At 35.7% G+C, this 18705-nt stretch overlaps 5 protein-coding genes across 8 annotated transcripts; 2 read left to right on the top strand and 3 right to left on the bottom strand.

Moving 5' to 3' along the window:
* Positions 1-320: 320 nt before the first annotated feature.
* On the bottom strand, positions 321-3801 carry LOC141907772 (uncharacterized). Of its 3 annotated transcripts, XM_074797527.1 has the most exons (6): positions 3706-3801; positions 2284-3185; positions 1827-2065; positions 1599-1742; positions 1338-1389; positions 693-830 (listed from the first exon to the last, which is right to left on the bottom strand). In XM_074797527.1, the coding sequence occupies exons 2-5, from the start codon at positions 3182-3184 to the stop codon at positions 1351-1353; spliced, it is 1323 nt and encodes a 440-aa protein (XP_074653628.1). In that variant the 5' UTR covers position 3185; positions 3706-3801; the 3' UTR covers positions 693-830; positions 1338-1350. The 3 variants fall into 3 exon arrangements, with proteins under 3 accessions (XP_074653616.1, XP_074653622.1, XP_074653628.1); XM_074797515.1 differs by lacking the exon at positions 1338-1389 and having other exon boundaries at positions 321-830; XM_074797521.1 differs by lacking the exons at positions 1338-1389; positions 3706-3801 and adding an exon at positions 3361-3678 and having other exon boundaries at positions 321-830.
* Positions 3802-3908: 107 nt separating this feature from the next.
* On the top strand, positions 3909-6156 carry LOC141908995 (V-type proton ATPase subunit E-like). Its single transcript, XM_074799317.1, has 9 exons — positions 3909-4035; positions 4239-4304; positions 4435-4544; positions 4620-4686; positions 4951-5040; positions 5136-5204; positions 5417-5511; positions 5598-5685; positions 5807-6156. Exons 1-9 carry the CDS (start codon positions 4003-4005, stop codon positions 5867-5869), a joined length of 681 nt encoding a protein of 226 aa, XP_074655418.1. The 5' UTR covers positions 3909-4002; the 3' UTR covers positions 5870-6156.
* A 1232-nt stretch (positions 6157-7388) lies between these two features.
* On the bottom strand, positions 7389-13883 carry LOC141904931 (mitochondrial glutamate carrier 1-like). 2 transcript variants are annotated; one of them, XM_074793566.1, is made up of 10 exons: positions 13754-13883; positions 13434-13566; positions 12660-12785; positions 12520-12575; positions 10673-10763; positions 10361-10479; positions 9330-9568; positions 8801-8903; positions 8484-8559; positions 7389-8313 (listed from the first exon to the last, which is right to left on the bottom strand). In XM_074793566.1, the coding sequence occupies exons 2-10, from the start codon at positions 13448-13450 to the stop codon at positions 8169-8171; spliced, it is 972 nt and encodes a 323-aa protein (XP_074649667.1). In that variant the 5' UTR covers positions 13451-13566; positions 13754-13883; the 3' UTR covers positions 7389-8168. The 2 variants fall into 2 exon arrangements, with proteins under 2 accessions (XP_074649667.1, XP_074649671.1); XM_074793570.1 differs by lacking the exons at positions 13434-13566; positions 13754-13883 and adding an exon at positions 11340-11412 and having other exon boundaries at positions 12660-12745.
* A 197-nt stretch (positions 13884-14080) lies between these two features.
* On the bottom strand, positions 14081-16581 carry LOC141911896 (large ribosomal subunit protein bL21m-like). The gene is made up of 7 exons (XM_074802991.1): positions 16487-16581; positions 15775-15868; positions 15658-15689; positions 15414-15577; positions 14947-14999; positions 14754-14860; positions 14081-14234 (listed from the first exon to the last, which is right to left on the bottom strand). The coding sequence occupies exons 1-7, from the start codon at positions 16575-16577 to the stop codon at positions 14170-14172; spliced, it is 606 nt and encodes a 201-aa protein (XP_074659092.1). The 5' UTR covers positions 16578-16581; the 3' UTR covers positions 14081-14169.
* LOC141911888 (hydroxysteroid 11-beta-dehydrogenase 1-like protein) lies at positions 16581-18334 on the top strand. Its single transcript, XM_074802981.1, has 7 exons — positions 16581-16631; positions 16719-16922; positions 17196-17326; positions 17412-17513; positions 17593-17806; positions 17884-18021; positions 18094-18334. The coding sequence occupies exons 2-7, from the start codon at positions 16826-16828 to the stop codon at positions 18309-18311; spliced, it is 900 nt and encodes a 299-aa protein (XP_074659082.1). The 5' UTR covers positions 16581-16631; positions 16719-16825; the 3' UTR covers positions 18312-18334.
* The last annotated feature ends 371 nt before the right edge of the window (positions 18335-18705 follow it).

Below are 18705 nucleotides of genomic sequence, written 5' to 3'. Positions count from 1 at the left end.
AAAAGCAAATATGATGGATATTGACAATATAGAGCTGAACACCAATGAGTACCACCTAACTTCCCCGGCTGGTTTAGCCCGAACGCTGCATTAGTTCACAGAAATACCGCTAGGAGACCGTATGGTGCTGCCACCAGGTTTAGCTTTCAGTTTGATTAACCCTTTCAAGTTTTAAAGCAAATTTGTATGAGATTGAAATGTCCTTAGGCAGAGTGCCCTGCAAACTTCAAATGTTATATAGAATCGGCTTGATTCTCTCCGATCCTCTCAGCTCTGTTTAAAGATATTCACCAAGAAACGCCATCTAATTAAGCATTAAAAATAATTTATTTTGCCACAATTTCAACAAAATACTTCAAAAGAAAATTAACACATAATCGCACAACATTCAGAATGAATAACAATCTCTAGGGTATCTGTAGGTCTTTTTTGTGAAGATATAGTTCTTATCATCTATCGTGACTGCGATAAATTGCAAAACTAACACCAATAGCAACAGCTACTACACCTATAAATGCAGAACCCCACTGCACATAGGAATTCATTACTTCCTGGTAGTCTTCGGTTAATTCAGCAGCCGATAAATTAGAAACATCAGATACACGACTCCGAGTACTTTCATTTAACGTATCAATATTAGAAACGGAGGGTAAATCTCCAACTGTATCTTCAGTTAATTCACTATCCTGCGCTAATAGAGTTGCACCAGATGAATTACTAGTAATGCTTGGTTGTGACCTTGTGTCTGGAATCGGTGGGAATGACAAGTTTGAATCCGGTGGGAATGGTGAATCAGGACTGGACTCAAACTCTAAATCAGTTATTGAGTTCTGAAAAGAAAATATGTCCACAGTTATTCCCTTTTAAACTACCAGAGGTACAGAAAATTGAAATTAAATCAATATTTGTCAAATTCTTATCCAAAACAAAACCACAGGCTGACTGAAAAAGAAAGGCTGGATTTAGAAATGAAATAGTTAGGTAAATGGTTGGATAATTTGAATAAAAGATCAATGAAAAATCAGATAAGTTCCAATAAATCGTAATGAAATTAATATCATTTCAATATGAGAGAGTTCTTTTAAAGAAACCCTGTCACCTAGACCAGTATTAATCACCAAACGAGCCAGAAACAAATAGGCCTCTTCCAGGCCTCTATACATCCGTGATATTGATGATGATGAATAAGGAAATCAATGCAATACATTACATAGTCAACTGATTTGCATGCAAACAAACAACCAATCACCAATTTAAGCAATCAATGATCAAGACTAATACAAAAGCTCCGAATCTAGAGAGATGACTGATGATCATTGGGCAATGCATGCACTTACCCAAGTTTTTACACTATATATGTCCACGGATAAATGTTTGTAAAGTAGTTAACTGAAAATGCAATCAGCAAAATGAGCAGATTCTACAACAATAAACACAAATAATTTGGCCCTTGGCATCTATTGAGGAAACACGTTTAATACGAGGTCGATTCCAATTTGAATTCGTGCAATTGTTGGGTTAAACACCATAACACTAGGGTAAACGTACCACCAAAAATCTCTACACCACATAAATATTACATACAACAGAATACATACCCATCCTCCTCTTTCCAGTATAAAATTAGCAGCAGTATTCGCGACAAACTGAACGGAAAAATCAGTTACGCTTCTTAGACTCTGTCCACCGCGTTGCAGCATTGCGTTGGCGATCTGCCGACTAAAGCACAGAGCTAGACTGATCTGAAAATAGATTCAAAAACATCATAGGTGTTTCACATCTGAAATTTTGGACATTCAATTCAATATGATACATTCAAAACTCACCCGATGAATGCCAGGAGGGGCACGAACCAGTAAACTATCACCGGCATTCCGGAAATCTTCGTACGTCATTTGAACCATGCTTTCTTTCAGAACGCGTCTGGTCGCTTCATCTATACTAGTTCCGTATGTTTTCATCACCTCTGCCGATATAGAATCCAACATCTTAGCTACTTCCGCTTCTGGACTTTGAAGCACATCAGCAATCGGAGTGATAGAGTTGGGCGTTTGGAGTCTTTTCACTGAAGTTAGAAGAAATATACATGAAAGTTAAGAATTCATATACAGTTGAACTCGATTGAGTCATCACTGAAGTCATCTCTATATTTGGGACCTAATTTGTATTCGCAATTCAATTTACTTAAAAAGTATATCGTCAACCAAATGGTCGTCCCAACTTCAATGACTCGAGCGAGTTTGACTAGTAAAATCACCATTATCTATGTCACAAAAAGATTACCTTCTTCGAACTCATTTTGAAGATACTCTAAATAAGCTCCACGATCCATATCGCAGTCAGGTGATTGAGCCTGAGCGCATGTAGGTTGTAAATTCAGTAATAGATTTGACCGGTCAGCGATTGGTTGACCGGTGTGATAAACAGGATCGGACGCAGCGTGTCTCCTCCTCTGCGGCGATGATAATTCATCTCTCATTAAGCGAGTGACTCCGTCGGATTGAACGTTAGAACTCAGTTCTTCACGACTCACTCTTCGACGTCGACCGCTATTCGACGATAGACTCTCAGTAGAACGCCACGTCGGAGTATCAACTAACGTGGTTTCAGCGCTTAGAAATGATTCGCTATAGCTACTGCTTATCTGTCGGTCGGGAGTATAGAATCTACTACTATCAGTCGATTCATTTACTGACGAATTGTTTACATGACTTAATGAAGAATCTATAATAGAAATTCCTTCGGATGATCGTCGTTTAGTCGCATCATTTCTCACATTATCACCAATCATTACAGTCTGCTTTGGCTCTCCATAATCGCAAACTTTACCGCATTGACCTTCGAGGTAAAGAGGAGAACTCGGAGACGTCACTGTCGACCTAAAACACGGTTTTTGCGGGGATGATTTCGCCGAGCTGGTCCGAGGATAATTGCCATCGACTTCATCGGGTCTCGATTCAAATTCTCGGTAATCAACGGAACTTCGTAAAGACGAAGTATCATCATCGGATATGCTTCTAGAAGACTGATTTACAGCGTTCACGCTGCTTGATGCTGAAAGGTCAAGTTGCTCATAATTCAAATTTGATAACGCCCCCGGAACCAGGCCGAGATACTGAAGCACTAACGCCTTCGTTTCGTAGAAGTATTCGTCGTTCTGACCCTCACTAACACTGCCAGCCATCCTGAAATTAAACAATAAAGTAAAACATCGAAATAGGAATCAATCAAATCACAGGGGCTCGTATCAGAGTTGTAGGTAATGTAAAAACGATAATCTGTTAATCCAATGTACATAGTATATATAAAATAACAAGGGGGCTAACGACGCTCACAAACTACTCAACTTCAGTCGCTTACTATTTCGTTATTTCTCATCCGATTTTGACAATCCAGGCATGATATTGATATGAAAGCAACAAATAGCTTCCTGCTTCTAACGAAACTAATAATCCCGTTAACTTCCAATGAATAGTTCGTAAATTATATCATATGTCTTTGAACCCGACATTAGGGCCGAAATCGCCTGGACCGAAAATGCTATGTCTATGACGCCGGTTTTTGCCGATTTCGAAATTTAATTTTTAAAACGTTGAGTTTGAGTTCGACCCGAAATCTTTCACCGATTTTGATGGTCGAGTGCTTCAAAAACGCTAGAAATCGAATTGAACACACCTTAACTGCTTTAGTCGAATGTGCACCTACCTGATTTTTATCTGTATTGGTGTTAATCACTCGGAAACTTATCAGTATTCGTGATATCCTGGTCTGGATTTCAATGCGAGAACCAATCGGGCTTTCCCATTGACGTCACCGCCAAGGTGGGAATCCCAGAGCGTTGGCCTCGGACTCGTGTACCGGACGAGATCTGTGCGTACGTAAGTCCGGAACCCGCATTTTAGAAACAACCAGTAAGTCACATGATTTTTCGGTCAGCGCCTAGGAAGTGTCAAAATTAGAATAATTTCACATACGAATTCCATCATTTTCTAAAGCTTCAAGATGCCGTTAAGCGATCAAGATGTGCAGAAACAAGTAATTATTTTCTTATATTTCTATTCAATCAATTTTGGGTAATTGGATTATCGTAGAAATGCAAATAGTTGACCTGAAAGGTACATGTAATATGTAAATTCTCTCTGATTTTGCCGTGTAGTCTGTGTAAACTACGGCCCCTGCTTCACTATGAATCATTTGCTTTTTGTTATATTATGAATGTTATAATTCTCTCTTTTTAGATTCAGCATATGATGGCCTTCATAGATCAGGAGGCTAATGAAAAAGCTGAAGAAATTGATGCTAAGGTTTGTATTATTGTAGCTGTCAATTATTCATGATCTGTGCCTGTGCAGCCTGTGGTGTCGTGATCATGAGATGTCAAAGCCTACCTATTATTTTACCTTGATGATAAGATGTTCTGTTTTCTAATCTAAGGCTGAGGAAGAGTTCAATATCGAAAAGGGGCGACTCGTTCAACAGCAACGAATGAAGATCATGGAGTTTTATGAAAGGAAAGAAAAACAAGTAGAACTTCAGAAAAAAATGTAAGAAGACAGCGTTTTTCCGTCGGTAATTAATTGTCAAATATGATGATTTTTATTTGTTAATCTTCATTTTAGACAAAATTCAAACTTGTTGAATCAAGCGAGGTTGAAGATACTGAAAGCCAGAGAGGAACATATCCAGGTAATATAGATAACTATGAACCCACAATAAAAAAAGATTTTCTCATTGCAAAAAAACATTAATCTTAATTCTTCAACCAAAACCATTATCTTTCCGTAATAATGGTTTTTAGTTGCAACAGAGAATTTTAGTTATTCTTCAAGTCATTGTGGATTTTCCTCAAGTCTTTATTAATGACACATTGCTAATTTCTGCCTTTTAACCATGGCTCAGAATTTAGTTGCGTTAATGATTCAATGTTTTGAATATTTTGCCTTGTTTCAGAATGTAATTGAAGATGCCCGCTGCAGACTTGTTCATATAGCTAATGATAAGAATAAATACAAAGCAGTTCTTTTAGGTCTTATAAGTCAGGTATACGATTCATTCATAATTGTTTTGAATAAAGAACTTATCATGCTAGGTATGGTAATATTCAATCAGCTTATGATATCTGATTTTTTAAACAGGGCTTGTGTAAGTTGGGTGAAGATGAAGTATCGGTTCAATGCAGACAAGAAGATCTGAATATAGTTAGAGTAAGTAGGCACTATCAGTATTTATTCCTACAGTAGAACGCATTTGATTCAAGTGACTAAGGGACTGCCAAGATTTCTTCGAATTAAGTAAAATCTTAATTATGGTTTGCATGGTTCCAGGTTAAATGGACCAAATATTTCATTTCATCTTCTCTTCTTAAATAGTGCCTCCTACATCAAATGAATGATCCTTAATTATTGTTGAATTGTAGGATTGTTTACCAGCTGCTATCAATAAATGTAAAGAGCTAATCAAAAAAGATGTGAAAGCCAGCATGGATACAGAAAACTTCTTAGGGTCTGAAACGTATGTATCCTCTTCCAATACTTTCTACCCGATATGTTGAAGCACTTTATTGACAGTGCCAAATACACATGTTTATTTGTTTTCAGATCCGGTGGAGTTATCCTTCTTGCAAATAAAGGCAAAATCAAAGTTGTGAATACCTTAGACAAGAGGTTAGAGCTAATGAGTGGCCAGGTAAGGATAATAAACTAGACTCTTCTACCAGGACTGGTTTTGTAGACAAGTCCATCTGGATGATAAATATTGATTGAATCTTGAGTTAGTGTTAAACATGTGTATTTGTTTTATTTTACAGATGCTTCCCGAGATTCGAAATTCTCTATTCGGTTCCAATCCAAATCGAAAGTTCTTTGATTAGTAAAATAAATCCAGTGTACGATGATCGATATGTATATAATATAGATATGTTAGATGTATAAATACTGAATATCACTTCATTCATTCGTTATCTTTGAGCAAATCAGGTGTCATTATAATACATTGTGCTATTCTATAATACAGCAGTAGTTCAATAGTTACAAACAGGTGTATAATTGATTCATTGAAGGACTATAGAATGGGCTGTTAAGAATTACTAGTCGAATTATGCCGATTGTTATATATACTGGTACATGTGCTGCGTGTTGTGTCAATAAATTAGATACGTATGCAATAATATTTTCTTCCATTCATCTCTAATATTGATACAAGGATTCCATAAATCTCCTCAAGGAGTTTAGGGGGAGGCTAGTGCAAGCATCCATAGATCCAACAAGACGCTTTTAAACCACCAGTCAAAGTGCAAGTTTCTTCTTGCAGGGTTTTCAGTAGTAAGACTTAAGCATTTTTCAGCACCTTTGGAAGTACGTTTTAGTGAATTGCACCCATGATTGTAACCGTTTCGGCCAACAATTCTTTGACCCAGACTGGATTCTTGACATTTTAACAAAAATCTAAGATCGGATGAAATACATTGGAATGATTTATATAAAAATTGACTTTAAAGTATTTATTACGAGAATAATTTAATAAAATAAAGCATTAGCGTTGATGGAATTAACGATTGGAACATTTCGCCCGCCAGCCTAGTGAAAATGATGAGTCAGCCCGTATAGTGCTGCCCCCACTTATAACTATAGCGGGGAACACGTGAACTATCATATTGCTCGCTTGCCAAAGTCTTAGAACGGCCGTAGTGGACAAACTATTTACCGATTTGCGGGCCGGATTCCGCGATAATTCTCGGAGTATTAAAAAACTACTCTACTTTTCTTTCATAGAATTAGCAATTAGTAATGAAGTAACTCTTTGAGCAATTAGGTTAGCGACAGGTGTTATTATTTTCTCGCAAAATGCATCATGGAGGGAAAATATCATGAAAAAGTTTATTCAATGTTTTTAATGAAGACCTTCAAATTCAAAAATTGCTTAAGAATAATTCTTTATATAAGGCTAAACAAAAATGATACCTTGTTTCTCCGCAGCGGCCGGGTCATTTTTGTAAAATATAAAATTTGTAAACAGTTCATTCCTATAGCGGAGGGGTCTGTTATGGTATATTGATCACGATTTTTAAAAAAAAGTTTTGTATAGGGTAGATAGGCAGCCGGCTGGGTCAACTTATAAGCACAGCAGAGCGGAGAAACAAGGTATCAATTCCCTTTAGCCTAAACACAAATTAGTCGATAAGAGTTCTAGCTGGTCGACAGTTTTCTGGGCTCTCACTTCAAACCTGCTAACAATGGTACACTTGGGTTGATGGTAGTCAGTAACCTGACTGTGGTTAAGTTTCACGATCCGATTATAAACAGCTTACCACCAACGATTAGGTTACTAACTAGGTTGAAGGATGAAAGACACTGCTAAAACAATTCAATGCACACAAAAAGAGCAGTAAATTAAACTTAACATAGAGTAATTTATTCATACATTAGATTTCCAAATATATGCTTACTAACAGTCTCACCAATATAGCAACACATTTACAAGTTTTGGCGAAGCTTCACTTCAATTAAAAATCCTATGCACTTCAGATTCACAACAATCATAAATATTGACTATTTACAAATGCTAAAATTCAAATTATTGCATGTTTCAGAATTTTCCAAAACCCGAGTGATGTGCACCAGCCAATATTGTTGGTATATAAAGGAAGGCGTCTATCCCGATAAAGAACATGCGGGGAATCGTATAAAATTGTATTACTCTTATTACAGAAACTAGAGACGGTAAATGTTTTAACTTATTGAACATAATACGTTGATATTAACAGCACATTTTAAGACTAAACCAGAATTTTCTGGGATTTAAAGACATTTTTACCAAAACAGACTCTCGCAAAAAGATAACATCGTTCAAATGCCATTTGTAACGATCTCAAAAAAAGTTGTTTAAAGCAAAGTAGGTTTTTGATAAGAACTGCCTCTGGGTGGAACGGATCATGTCCGGGTGACGATCAATGGACGACATTGAATTACTCTGAAAAACTTTTGACGATAAATTCGTTGTTTTAACCACACCCGTATCACGATATAAGATGTTAAAGCATTTTTTCCGAACCGATTGAATGACGAGATGATAGATGAACAGACTAAAACCGATAATACAGCCAGAGTTAATAAATGTGGCTAGAAGCACCATTCATCGATGTAGTAATAAAATAAGTCTCTGCATTTTTATCATGGTTTGGGCATTCCCATCAGAAACTCAGCCACGCCCATATAATACACCGTCTGAGCAATACCAAACAATGGAGCGATCACGATCATTCGACAAGCACCACCTTTAAAGAATGCTTTGATCCCTTCATTCGACAATGTTTTGCTGAAAAAAAAGACGATAGTATTCGCCTGAAGTCTTTGTAAGTTTTACAGCAGTATTTAAACGATGCTTTGATCTCTTCATTCGACGAATGCTTTCACGAAAATGTAAGAGATTTTTAAAAGGAAGCCTTTTTTAGGCGTAGCAATAATTCATATTATATCAATACTTACCTAAAGCAATCAATAATTCCTGAATATGTAATATCTCCTTGCGATTTAGTTATGAGCTGAAGCCTGGTTTTCACAACTGAAATTTTCAAAGGTTAATTCAGAATTTAGATGAATTCCTTTTTTTAGATGATGAGATTTGTTGATAGCAGATGTGAACATAAGTTTCTGTTTATGAATGGGAGTTTTCAATGAAATCAGACATTCTGCGATATTAATGGGCACCATATGTTCTTGATATTGGAAGCACTGGTGATTTATAATACACAGCCCGGTTATAAATAGAAACGACAGATGTCCAAAGGTGCTGAAATACTAACCATCGAATGGATTTACAGAAAGCGAAGCAATAGCACCGGCAGTACAACCAGACAAGAGGGAATGATAGAATACAGCTTCATTACTTCCTTCTCTACGTTTACCCTAGAAAAATATCGAAACCGAACAAATCAGACATCAACACCATTTAATATACCAAGGTATAACAGGGGTTAGATTGATGATCCTTTTTTCACAACAAAATACCAGTGACTTATTCCATTCTTTTTCGAGATTTTTCAAGTAACAATTAATACACAAGTTGTTGCCGATCGAAACCTGGACAGATTACATTTATATTCATCAAAATTCAGCACAGCTTGAGCATAAATTCTGAGCTCCGCACTATGTGGCATTAAAAGGAATCAAAACATTTTGTGACATAAAGAAAAAAAATTTTCATGCATTTACACTGATTTTTCAAATTTTTACCATGTTTTAAGCGCACATTCATTTTTTTTACAATTTTTCACATCGATCTAACCCCTGTTATGATTCTCCTCATCGACGTCAAGATACACCGGTACTTACCATTGCATTCAGATTGGCAAACATCGGGAAATATATTGCAGAGAATGTGACATCCCTGAGAAATGTAGCACCACATCCCTTATAAAGACCCAGCAGCCCTTTCTCTTTGATCAAAGTCAGAGCGATTCTCGTTGCGGACAGTTTCGGCTTCGCAGAATCAGCAGTATACGCTCGCGACAAAACTGGAGCGTTAAAACCGGTATTAATACCCAACGGTTTAGCTACTGGACCTTTAGCAACTGAAATATAAAACAAGACTATTTTCAACAATAATATCATTGGTAAATTTCGCAAAATGCGATTTCTAGCCTATGTTCAGGGTTAATAAAACATAATATCACATCGACTAACAGAAAATGTTAGTTAACACACTAAACTATTTACAAGATTTGAATAATACTCATATCAAATATAGACCTAAAACAAACAGATTTTAACACACTTTAGATAAAGAGAACTGTTTTCGCCAAACAAGAAATTATATAGTGAGATTTTAATGAAGGGAGGGCCATGTGTCAGTATTGTTCATGCAATAAGATTTTTAGGTAGCTATTTTCGAGGCACACAATGTCAAACAAAACACAGCAAATCTCTCAAAGAAAAAACTATCCCCCGAAATTTGATAAATTCATCGACTTCATCTTCGAGCTCGATTTTGCGTAAATTTAAAAGATTTTAAAAACGAAAAGCGAAATTCATTTGAACAGCTATACACAACATGAGTAACCAACTGAAAATAAACCGAAAGTCTCAGCGTGCAAAGGGATTTACAGAATTGAACAACTCTGCGTTTAAATCCTACCTTTATGTTAAGTGAAATTCTTTAAAACTATGAGCTTGGTTGAATCCGTACGTATGTATAAAATTAAGCAGTAAGATTTGAATAGAATGAATGCGCTCGCATTGAACTTGCGCTTACATCACAGATGACACATGGTTTTTAGTTATGTAATATAGCTCAATATATACGTTAAGAAGCTCAAATGTTCAGTTAAAAAGCGAAATAATATAATGTGAAAGAACGCACTCACCAGTTCGTCCGGCATCCTGTAATTGGATTTTGAGAAGTTCCATCGGAGTAGTGACTACAATTTGACACATACCCGCTCCAGCACCAGCCAGACATTCTCGTCCTAATGTCAGCTTTCCTCTATAATTACATTACAACAATCAATACGGTATCTCTGCGATAGAAGATAATCCATTATAATCTTATGAGATTTATTAATAAATAGAGAAATATCCGGAGAGGCTCATCGATCAAAATAGACTCAATTTGCTGAAGTACAACGGGCCAAAGGCAATACAGAATAAGGACTACAATCGATAATGAAACTACTTACGATTTATCTTTAAGATTGTGCCTGAAGAAATCATTACCGACGAGTTTTATAGCTTTCTCAGGAGTGATCAACAACAAATTGACACCAGAACCTGCAAGCAAGAAAACCTGAATAAGTCCACTCGCTCTATCACTTGCTAAAAACCACTTCACGATCACAACTTTGAAAACAGAATTTCCAGTACGTCCTTTCAATCGGACACGATGAAAGTAATTTCGTTAGCACAGAATTCAGAGCATTATTGAATTTAGACGTTTAGTTTTTTTTTTATTAATAAGATTGGTGTTCATATTTCTAAGGCGTCTTGCAAAGCGAAAATGTTATTCATTATCAACGAAAGCTGAAACTGAAATGATTTCCACCTCGGGAACGTGAACGAGAGATACAGCATTGATCGGTTTTTAATATGATTGATTCTCAGAGAGGTTTATATCTCGATGCTATTAATAATTTTAAGCTGTATAGATAATCTGCTTCAAGAGCACATTTATAGTAATAATAATACACGATGTATTTTTTGTTGACAGAGACGTAATTTACCAACTTATTCTATCAGTCACGATGTCGAAGACTCAACTTTGAGGTCAACATATTTTGTGATAGATTAAATCAAGCGCTACAATGGCTATAATAAATATTCAACTTGATGAAAAGGAATACGGTCCACCTTGAGCAAATACCGGCATCCATTTAGACCACAGCCTGATCTCGTCACGTGGCTGCGTTCACAGCAGCGCTTTCTGTAACATCGGAAAAAATAAGGTAGCAAAACATATGACTATCAGTGGCACTTTACGCACCTGACTGATAGTAATTACAAATCATACATCATTTAATAGAATAAACTATTGTGTAATGTAATATAATAGTACAACCCTACTGTTCTGACACTGCACACACACACACACACAACCATATACCACATACTGTTCATATTAATAGCTCTCACTCCCAGAATAATAACAGATAGAGGCTACTTCAAATACCTCTACAGTTTACACTATCAACACAAGGGGAAATCAGTTGAAAACTGCTGAAACACCACAGTGAAATGAGATATTACAGATCTGCAAACAATCGATGAGTGAACTGAACCAAAAAAAAAAAAACACTGCAGTGCAGAAATTATTTAACGATCTAATGTACTTTTTAGTTATTTTGATTGCGTGAAAAATTCAAAGCAGCAATTTGAGTTCATGAATTCTTAAGAAATCGCAATAGCATAATAGAACGATTCAAAAATAATCTTATTCACAGAGAGCTCAAATTTGATTAATGTTCTTATTTTGTTATAGAAATACGATCTAATCTACTTTGTAGTTATTGAAAATGGGTTGAAAAATCAAAGCTACAATCTGAGGTCATATTGAACCCACAATAGTCCAGAACAAAAAGCACAAAGGTATAATAATATATTGTTTCAAAAATAATCTTATTGAGGGATATAGAGGTCAAATTTGATTAAACCATGGACTAGGGTGCATGATTAAATATGTTATTTAGTTCAGCGACAACGCATATACTTACACGGACCGGGTCTAGACAAGTTATAGGATCTTACTAACTATTTACTGTTCGAATATCAACATTGACCATGAATAAATACATCACTTAGAACAACGCAATAGGTTTCGAAAAATCAATTTGTTCATTAAAGAAAATTAAACGGGATGATGGTATGAAGCAAAACTACTCCCAATTCATACAAGATCTAACAGGGATGGAAAATCTTTCCGTGTGTTTTAAGAATAGATCATATTTTCAAATAGGCATTTCAAATCATTAGAAATGACTACCACCTTCATAAAACCTTTTGTATCAAGAAATAACGAGAAACAAATACCAACCTCTGTACATGCCCAGGAATCCTTCATTTCGAAATGTTTTCACGCCACAATCCAAGCTGCATTAGAAACAAGATATCATTTACAGATCGATGTTTTTAATACGTATACCGAGGACACGATGAGAAACAGTGTAATCTTACAGGTTTTTGTAAATTCGAGCATTCTCTTTTTGATTCTGTAATCTTGTTTTCACCAGATCAATAGGAAATACACATGTTACTCCAACAATTCCAGCGATTCCGCCGTTGATTACCTTCGGTACTAATCTAGAAATAATCAATTAATCGGTGAGTCTTACAGAACTATCTGATTCTTAGACCTAAGTCAATAACTTCAGCCAGATCAGACAACCTTAGTAATTGTAATAGTTTTCATAAAAAACGAAGGTAATTTTGACATTAAACAATAGGTGTCTAATTGAAAATGAATTAGAAATTATTCTAATTTTGCAAGTGTTTTGATATATTTGGGAGTTATGAGCAGAAACTATTCCTTAGGTTAATAGTAGCCTAGTTGATGTCAGATCTTGTTTTGGCTAGTCTATTTTTGAATGTAGATACAACTAAAACCTGGTCAGTTTAATTTGTGTCTGGATCTTTAAATTGATTAATCCAGAAATCTATTTAATTCCACTTAAGAAGCCTATTAGGCAAACGTTGTTAATAGATTTCAATCCTGATTTTCCCAAGTATAGGTGTAACCTATTACGGTCGGCCCATTTAGGTTAATCCAGAATTTGCATCGTATAAAATTTCTAAAATATTATATCGGGTATCATACTGATCTTACAATTTTGCAGTCAGTAACACAATAATGTCTACAATATCATAACACAGAATATCAAACATATGTTTAATTTGTACTACATTTAACGGCTTAATAACACAGTCACTCACTGATGAAAAAAAACTTACGAAAACTTTTCCTCCATTCAATTAGAGTCTGAAAATCAGTTGAAGTTAGCTTTTTGTGAAGTAACTTAAAGAGTCAGTCGGTGGCTGGGTTAAGACTGTTGGATTCTAGTTTGTTTCTTGACTTCTTTCTTGTCTATAATTCAAAAAAAAAACAATTTCAATCGATCAAAAGGAAGAAACGGCAGAAATAAAGTAGAATTAAATTATGGCCTACTTTTTTAACGACTGGGCTCCACCAGCAGCCAGGGCTGGGTGGTAGTGGTTCTCGACACTTTCTCTTGTTATAGATCTAAACCAGAGTACATTCAATCACAACTTACCTTCAACTGGTCTATGTTACTTCGGTGCTCTTCTCGACACTGCCACAGGTTAATTGAAGGCTTCCCTTTTATGTAATCGCAATAATAGTGTCCCAAGTTAACAACAACCGTCTAACCCAAACCGCGTAAAATGGCTGAAAGGAACGCTGACGTCACAGTCTGGCAATCCAGGCTTTTGGCACGCGTCCAAGTGCGTTCGTTGAATTTCACTAATGGGATTCGAACCGTCATGAACTCACATGCCAGAGACTAATGAACGACTTGATATGTGGATGAATAAACCACCTTCTTTCATACCATGATTAATGAACAAAAGAATATCCCCAGAACATAAAGAAGTTCAATTTATTTTCTAAAAATCTCTACAATGAAACAGTTTCTACAGCATGAAAAAATCGTATATTTTCAGCCCGGTTTTAATCATTCAAATAATTAATATCAATTGAATTAATTCTCAACATTACTAATGGCATTCGGGTTACTGAAAAGACAAGAAGAATATGCATAAGACAAAACAGAAATCATACAATAATGATATCATACAAAAGCTTAAAACGACCTTCATGCAATTCATGAATCCAAATGGAATGAAGTAGACACAAGAGTTCAAAACAACAGTTCATTGAAAGGGCATGTCAAGGACTTAAGTGTGGAAAATAACTTGGTTATGGTGGCTGATTCGGGCCATTACATCAAATACCTGGTATGCAAATAAGGGCGCCAGAACGCATAACGAAATAAAAACGTCCAATTTTCATTAAAAATTTAGAAAGTTCGTTTTGGTGGGGGCACCAAAACGGAAAACATCGGAATTTCTCTGAAAGTTCGTTTTGGCGTGCCAAAACAAAGATTATTTTCTTTGTTTTGGCGCGCCAAAACGAACTTTCAGAGAAAATTGGACGTTTCTTTTTCGTTTTGGCGTTCTCATTTACATACCAGGAATTTTATGCTATTCAATTATCAGCCACCATAGAACGCACAAAGTGAAGTAAATACTTACATTTCATTCTACGTGTAGATTTCTTTCGTTTTCTGTACCACGACACTATTTTTGGTACTTCTAATGTCTTTTCAATAACTGTTGCTTCTACTTTTACTTGACTTCGTCTAGAAATATTAATATCTTCATTAATCATCGCTTAATCTATTTGAGTAAATCCCAAAGTGAATGCAAAAAGTAATATTTCACTTACTGCAGCATGGGTCTGCCGATTATTGTAAAATCCTTGCTTCCAACCAAAAGAACCTAAGAAAATTAAATTCTTATTTAGAAAAGAAATGGATTTCAGATTTGGCCCGGGCACCCTGGAGGTTCGACGTTTCCAGAAGCATTTTTATTTTTATCTTATCCTGAAGTAAAAGAATTGTACCTCTTATTTGTTGACTGAATGATTGACTGAATGATTGATTGATTGATTGATTGATTGATTGATTGGATCTCTTTTTTAAGTTATTAGTTATGTTCCTTACAAACTCATCACACCTCATTGAGGAAAATGGGGGTTTGATAGTGAAATCAGAAATCAAAGTACCATACAGATATAATTGGATGGTGGATGGAATTTACAGAATTCAAGTACCCGATACATAGGCCTAATTGGAAATTCTGGTTCTGGTATGCATTCTTATGTCCTAAAACAACGCCCGACAATTTTTGTACCTTTTCTAATCTGATCCTTTCCCCGACAGCTGGTGGAAAATTTCCGTTTATACAGAGAATATCTTCAGTGGTTATTTTACGATGAGCTCCAGCTAATTGAACCACTGCGAACAATCGACCAGTATTACTGCTTTCTATTTGTTCATTTACATTTCTTACGATATCTGGAAAAAAACAAGCGGGATATAAAATATGATAAAATCTTTGGTTTCAATTTTCAGCATGCTATAAATAATTTGCTTACCACTGCATGTTTCATATGTTAAATTCCCCGACCTAGAAAAACAAATAAATAGTTTCATTTAGTTATATGGAAATTAAGAATGTCTGATTAAGATCGTCAGGTAGCGAGACTACTAACCTGCTGTAGACTGCGGGATCGGAATTGGAACTGTTTTGCAAATTAGCTTCATGTCGATGAGCATTTGAAAGTTGATTAAAACAACGGAAATTATCTGAAATTCAAGGCAAGTTATTTTTTCAAAGAGGTTGAAAAGAGATGGAACAAGCCGTAATAATGGAAGGAGCGTGGAAGAGGAAGTTTAAGGTGTTTGGGTGCTGGCGAGTCAGTAGTGGTGGGGCATACAATTTACAATACGATTCTTAAGAGTTGTCACTTTAGCAAACAAAACAATCATTCAATTGATTTACAGTCAACTTGTAACGGAGCTCCAGTACCAGTACCCCAAAGTACCGAACTATGCTTAACTTCATCCGGTTTTCAAAGTTTCTTGACGCATAGTATAGCATCTTGCTGGTATCAACAAAAATTGAAGAACAAATCCCTTGATTAGGCCTAATTGGAAAAAGGGTTTTTTTACAGAAGTAAAAAATACCTTCTAATTGCGTAGTTGCATAAACTAAGGAATAAAATTCATGTTCAAATTCAAATTTGCTGTGATGTCAAACAGGAATCATCGCCTTGATTCAAATATTTGAAAATAAAAGTTTTTTAAATGGCTTTTTAGAGGAGGGATGAGGTGAATAGCTTGTCAAAATGCAGGGTCAGCCACAAGTGCAATAAAAGCGTTTTGAATGCCTGGTGGGGACACATATTGTTTTATTTTATTTACCTATGAATGTTTTACACGTAGTATGTGGCGTAAATAATGATTTAACTGCTCTTATAGCAGGATTTGATAATCGTATCATGGAGGCTGACATATTGGATTGGTGGCAGCACTTGACGGTGAAGTTTGTAGTTCGGGCTACACTTAGGTAATTATACGAAATCTCTGTTTATTACTGATTTATTTATCAAGAAGATCATCCTATGGTTTGTCCTTTGTATGTAAATGGTTTTAGATATTTTAGGCTGTCGAAATTGTTGGTGGTCAAAGCCCAGTAAAATATTTGGAGATCTGTAGGTGTGCCCTTGGACCGCCCCAAAGTCAGAAGTCCCCCCAATTGTCATGTCCAACGTTATAAAGCTTTTGTCAGGACTTGTTTTGGTCATAAGCATATATTTGGCTTATCAAAAGTTATATATATTGGATAGAGTTGAAATAGGTAAGCTAAAAGGTTGAGAATAGTGTACAATGCACCACAGGGGCTCGTATCAGAGTTGTAGGTAATGTAAAAACGATAATCTGTTAATCCAATGTCTATAGTATATATAAAATAACTATAACTAACTAATTAGTTATTTTATATATACTATAGACATTGGATTAACAGATTATCGTTTATACATTACCTACAACTCTGATACGAGCCCCTGTGTAATGCACGGCCATCAGGCTGAAATATGACGCAAATAGTCATTCTATCGTATATCTACAGATAATATCAAAGGAAAAAGAGTTCTCATAACTGGAGCATCAGCTGGAATAGGTGAACAACTGGCTTACCATTATGCAAAATACGGTGCAAAAATAGTTTTAACGGCAAGAACAGAGAAAGTTCTACAAAAGGTTGGTTGACCAAAATATCTACACAACATGGTATATAATGCTCTCATTGCTAATTATTTGCTAATTGAAATGGTTTGATTTTCAGGTGGTGAAAAAGTGTAAAGAAATAGGCAATGGTTTGGAAACAGATTATCATTACATAGCAGCAGATATGAGTGAGAATGAATCTCCATCTCGAGTTATCACGGTGAAAATTTCGGTTTGTGTTAGACATAATTTCATTTAGTGGTGTAGTGGTAATATGAATGTTGTGTGTTTCCTTTTAGACTGCGGTCGAAAAATTAAATGGTTTGGACGTGTTAGTTCTGAATCACATCTGGCCACAAGAGATAAGAGCATGGAAAAATAGCCAAGATGATTTGGCTATGATAGACAAGCTAATGAGAGTGAACTTTTTATCTCATGTTCACCTGGCAACTCACGCAATGCCTTACTTAGAAAAACATGATGGCCAAGTAATAGTAGTGTCTTCTTGGGCTGGTATGTGTAGACGCTATTAAATATTGCTGTCCTATTGTATAATGACATTTTAGTATCTCAACTAATCTTTTTTACAGCCTATCTATCAGATCCATATCTGGCAGCCTATTCCTCGACTAAGTCCGCATTAACATCATATTTCACTTCACTGCAAAAAGAATTACAGCTCAAACAGTCACCGGTCACTATCACCATTTGTCATCTCGGGTTTATATGTAAGTTGGACATGTGAAAAGGCACAAAAATTATCTGTAGCTCAATCGTAAATGATTTGTTTCTGATTTCAGCCACTGCAAACGCGATCAACTTCGTAAAACATTCCCCGTATTCGATATTCATTTCTCGGGGCGAAGGACCGTCTGATACAGCACTTTCTATTGTGAAAGCTGGATCGACAAGACAGCCACATCTGGTATATCCATATCTACTGGGGCTTTATATCACTAATTTCCCTCAATTTCACTGGAATGTTCTGATGAAATATATCATTGGTGCAGCGGACTAATGAAGTTTTTAAGCAGATTATGAAGTTTCTAATTCAATGAATAATTTTCTATTTTTTGTATACATTTGTTATTCTTAACAAAATAATTATATGTATATTTTGTAGATATTATTGTGTTTTCTTTTCTTAGTTATAGTACCGGGATACCGGTAGCATTGAAGTTTATATATAAGGACAGGAAATGTCTGATAAAGCAGAGAAATGGCACCAGACTTGAGACTGAGCTTCACCAATCACAACTGATTTTAAGATTTGAAAGCCCCATTATTTTACTGAATTGAGAACCTAGATTTGATGGGAATGCCTTCATTAGGAATCCATCAAATATGCTACAAGTAGTCCTATTATCTTATGTAACTCCAAAAATCGCTGTAAAATTAACCAAATCCTCAAA

This window comes from Tubulanus polymorphus, chromosome 1, assembly GCF_964204645.1.
Source record: "Tubulanus polymorphus chromosome 1, tnTubPoly1.2, whole genome shotgun sequence".
In the NCBI taxonomy this organism is placed as follows: Eukaryota; Metazoa; Nemertea; class Palaeonemertea; order Tubulaniformes; family Tubulanidae; genus Tubulanus; species Tubulanus polymorphus.
The sequence above is the reverse complement of the archived record's forward strand: the minus strand, read 5'-3'. Positions and strand labels throughout refer to the sequence as shown.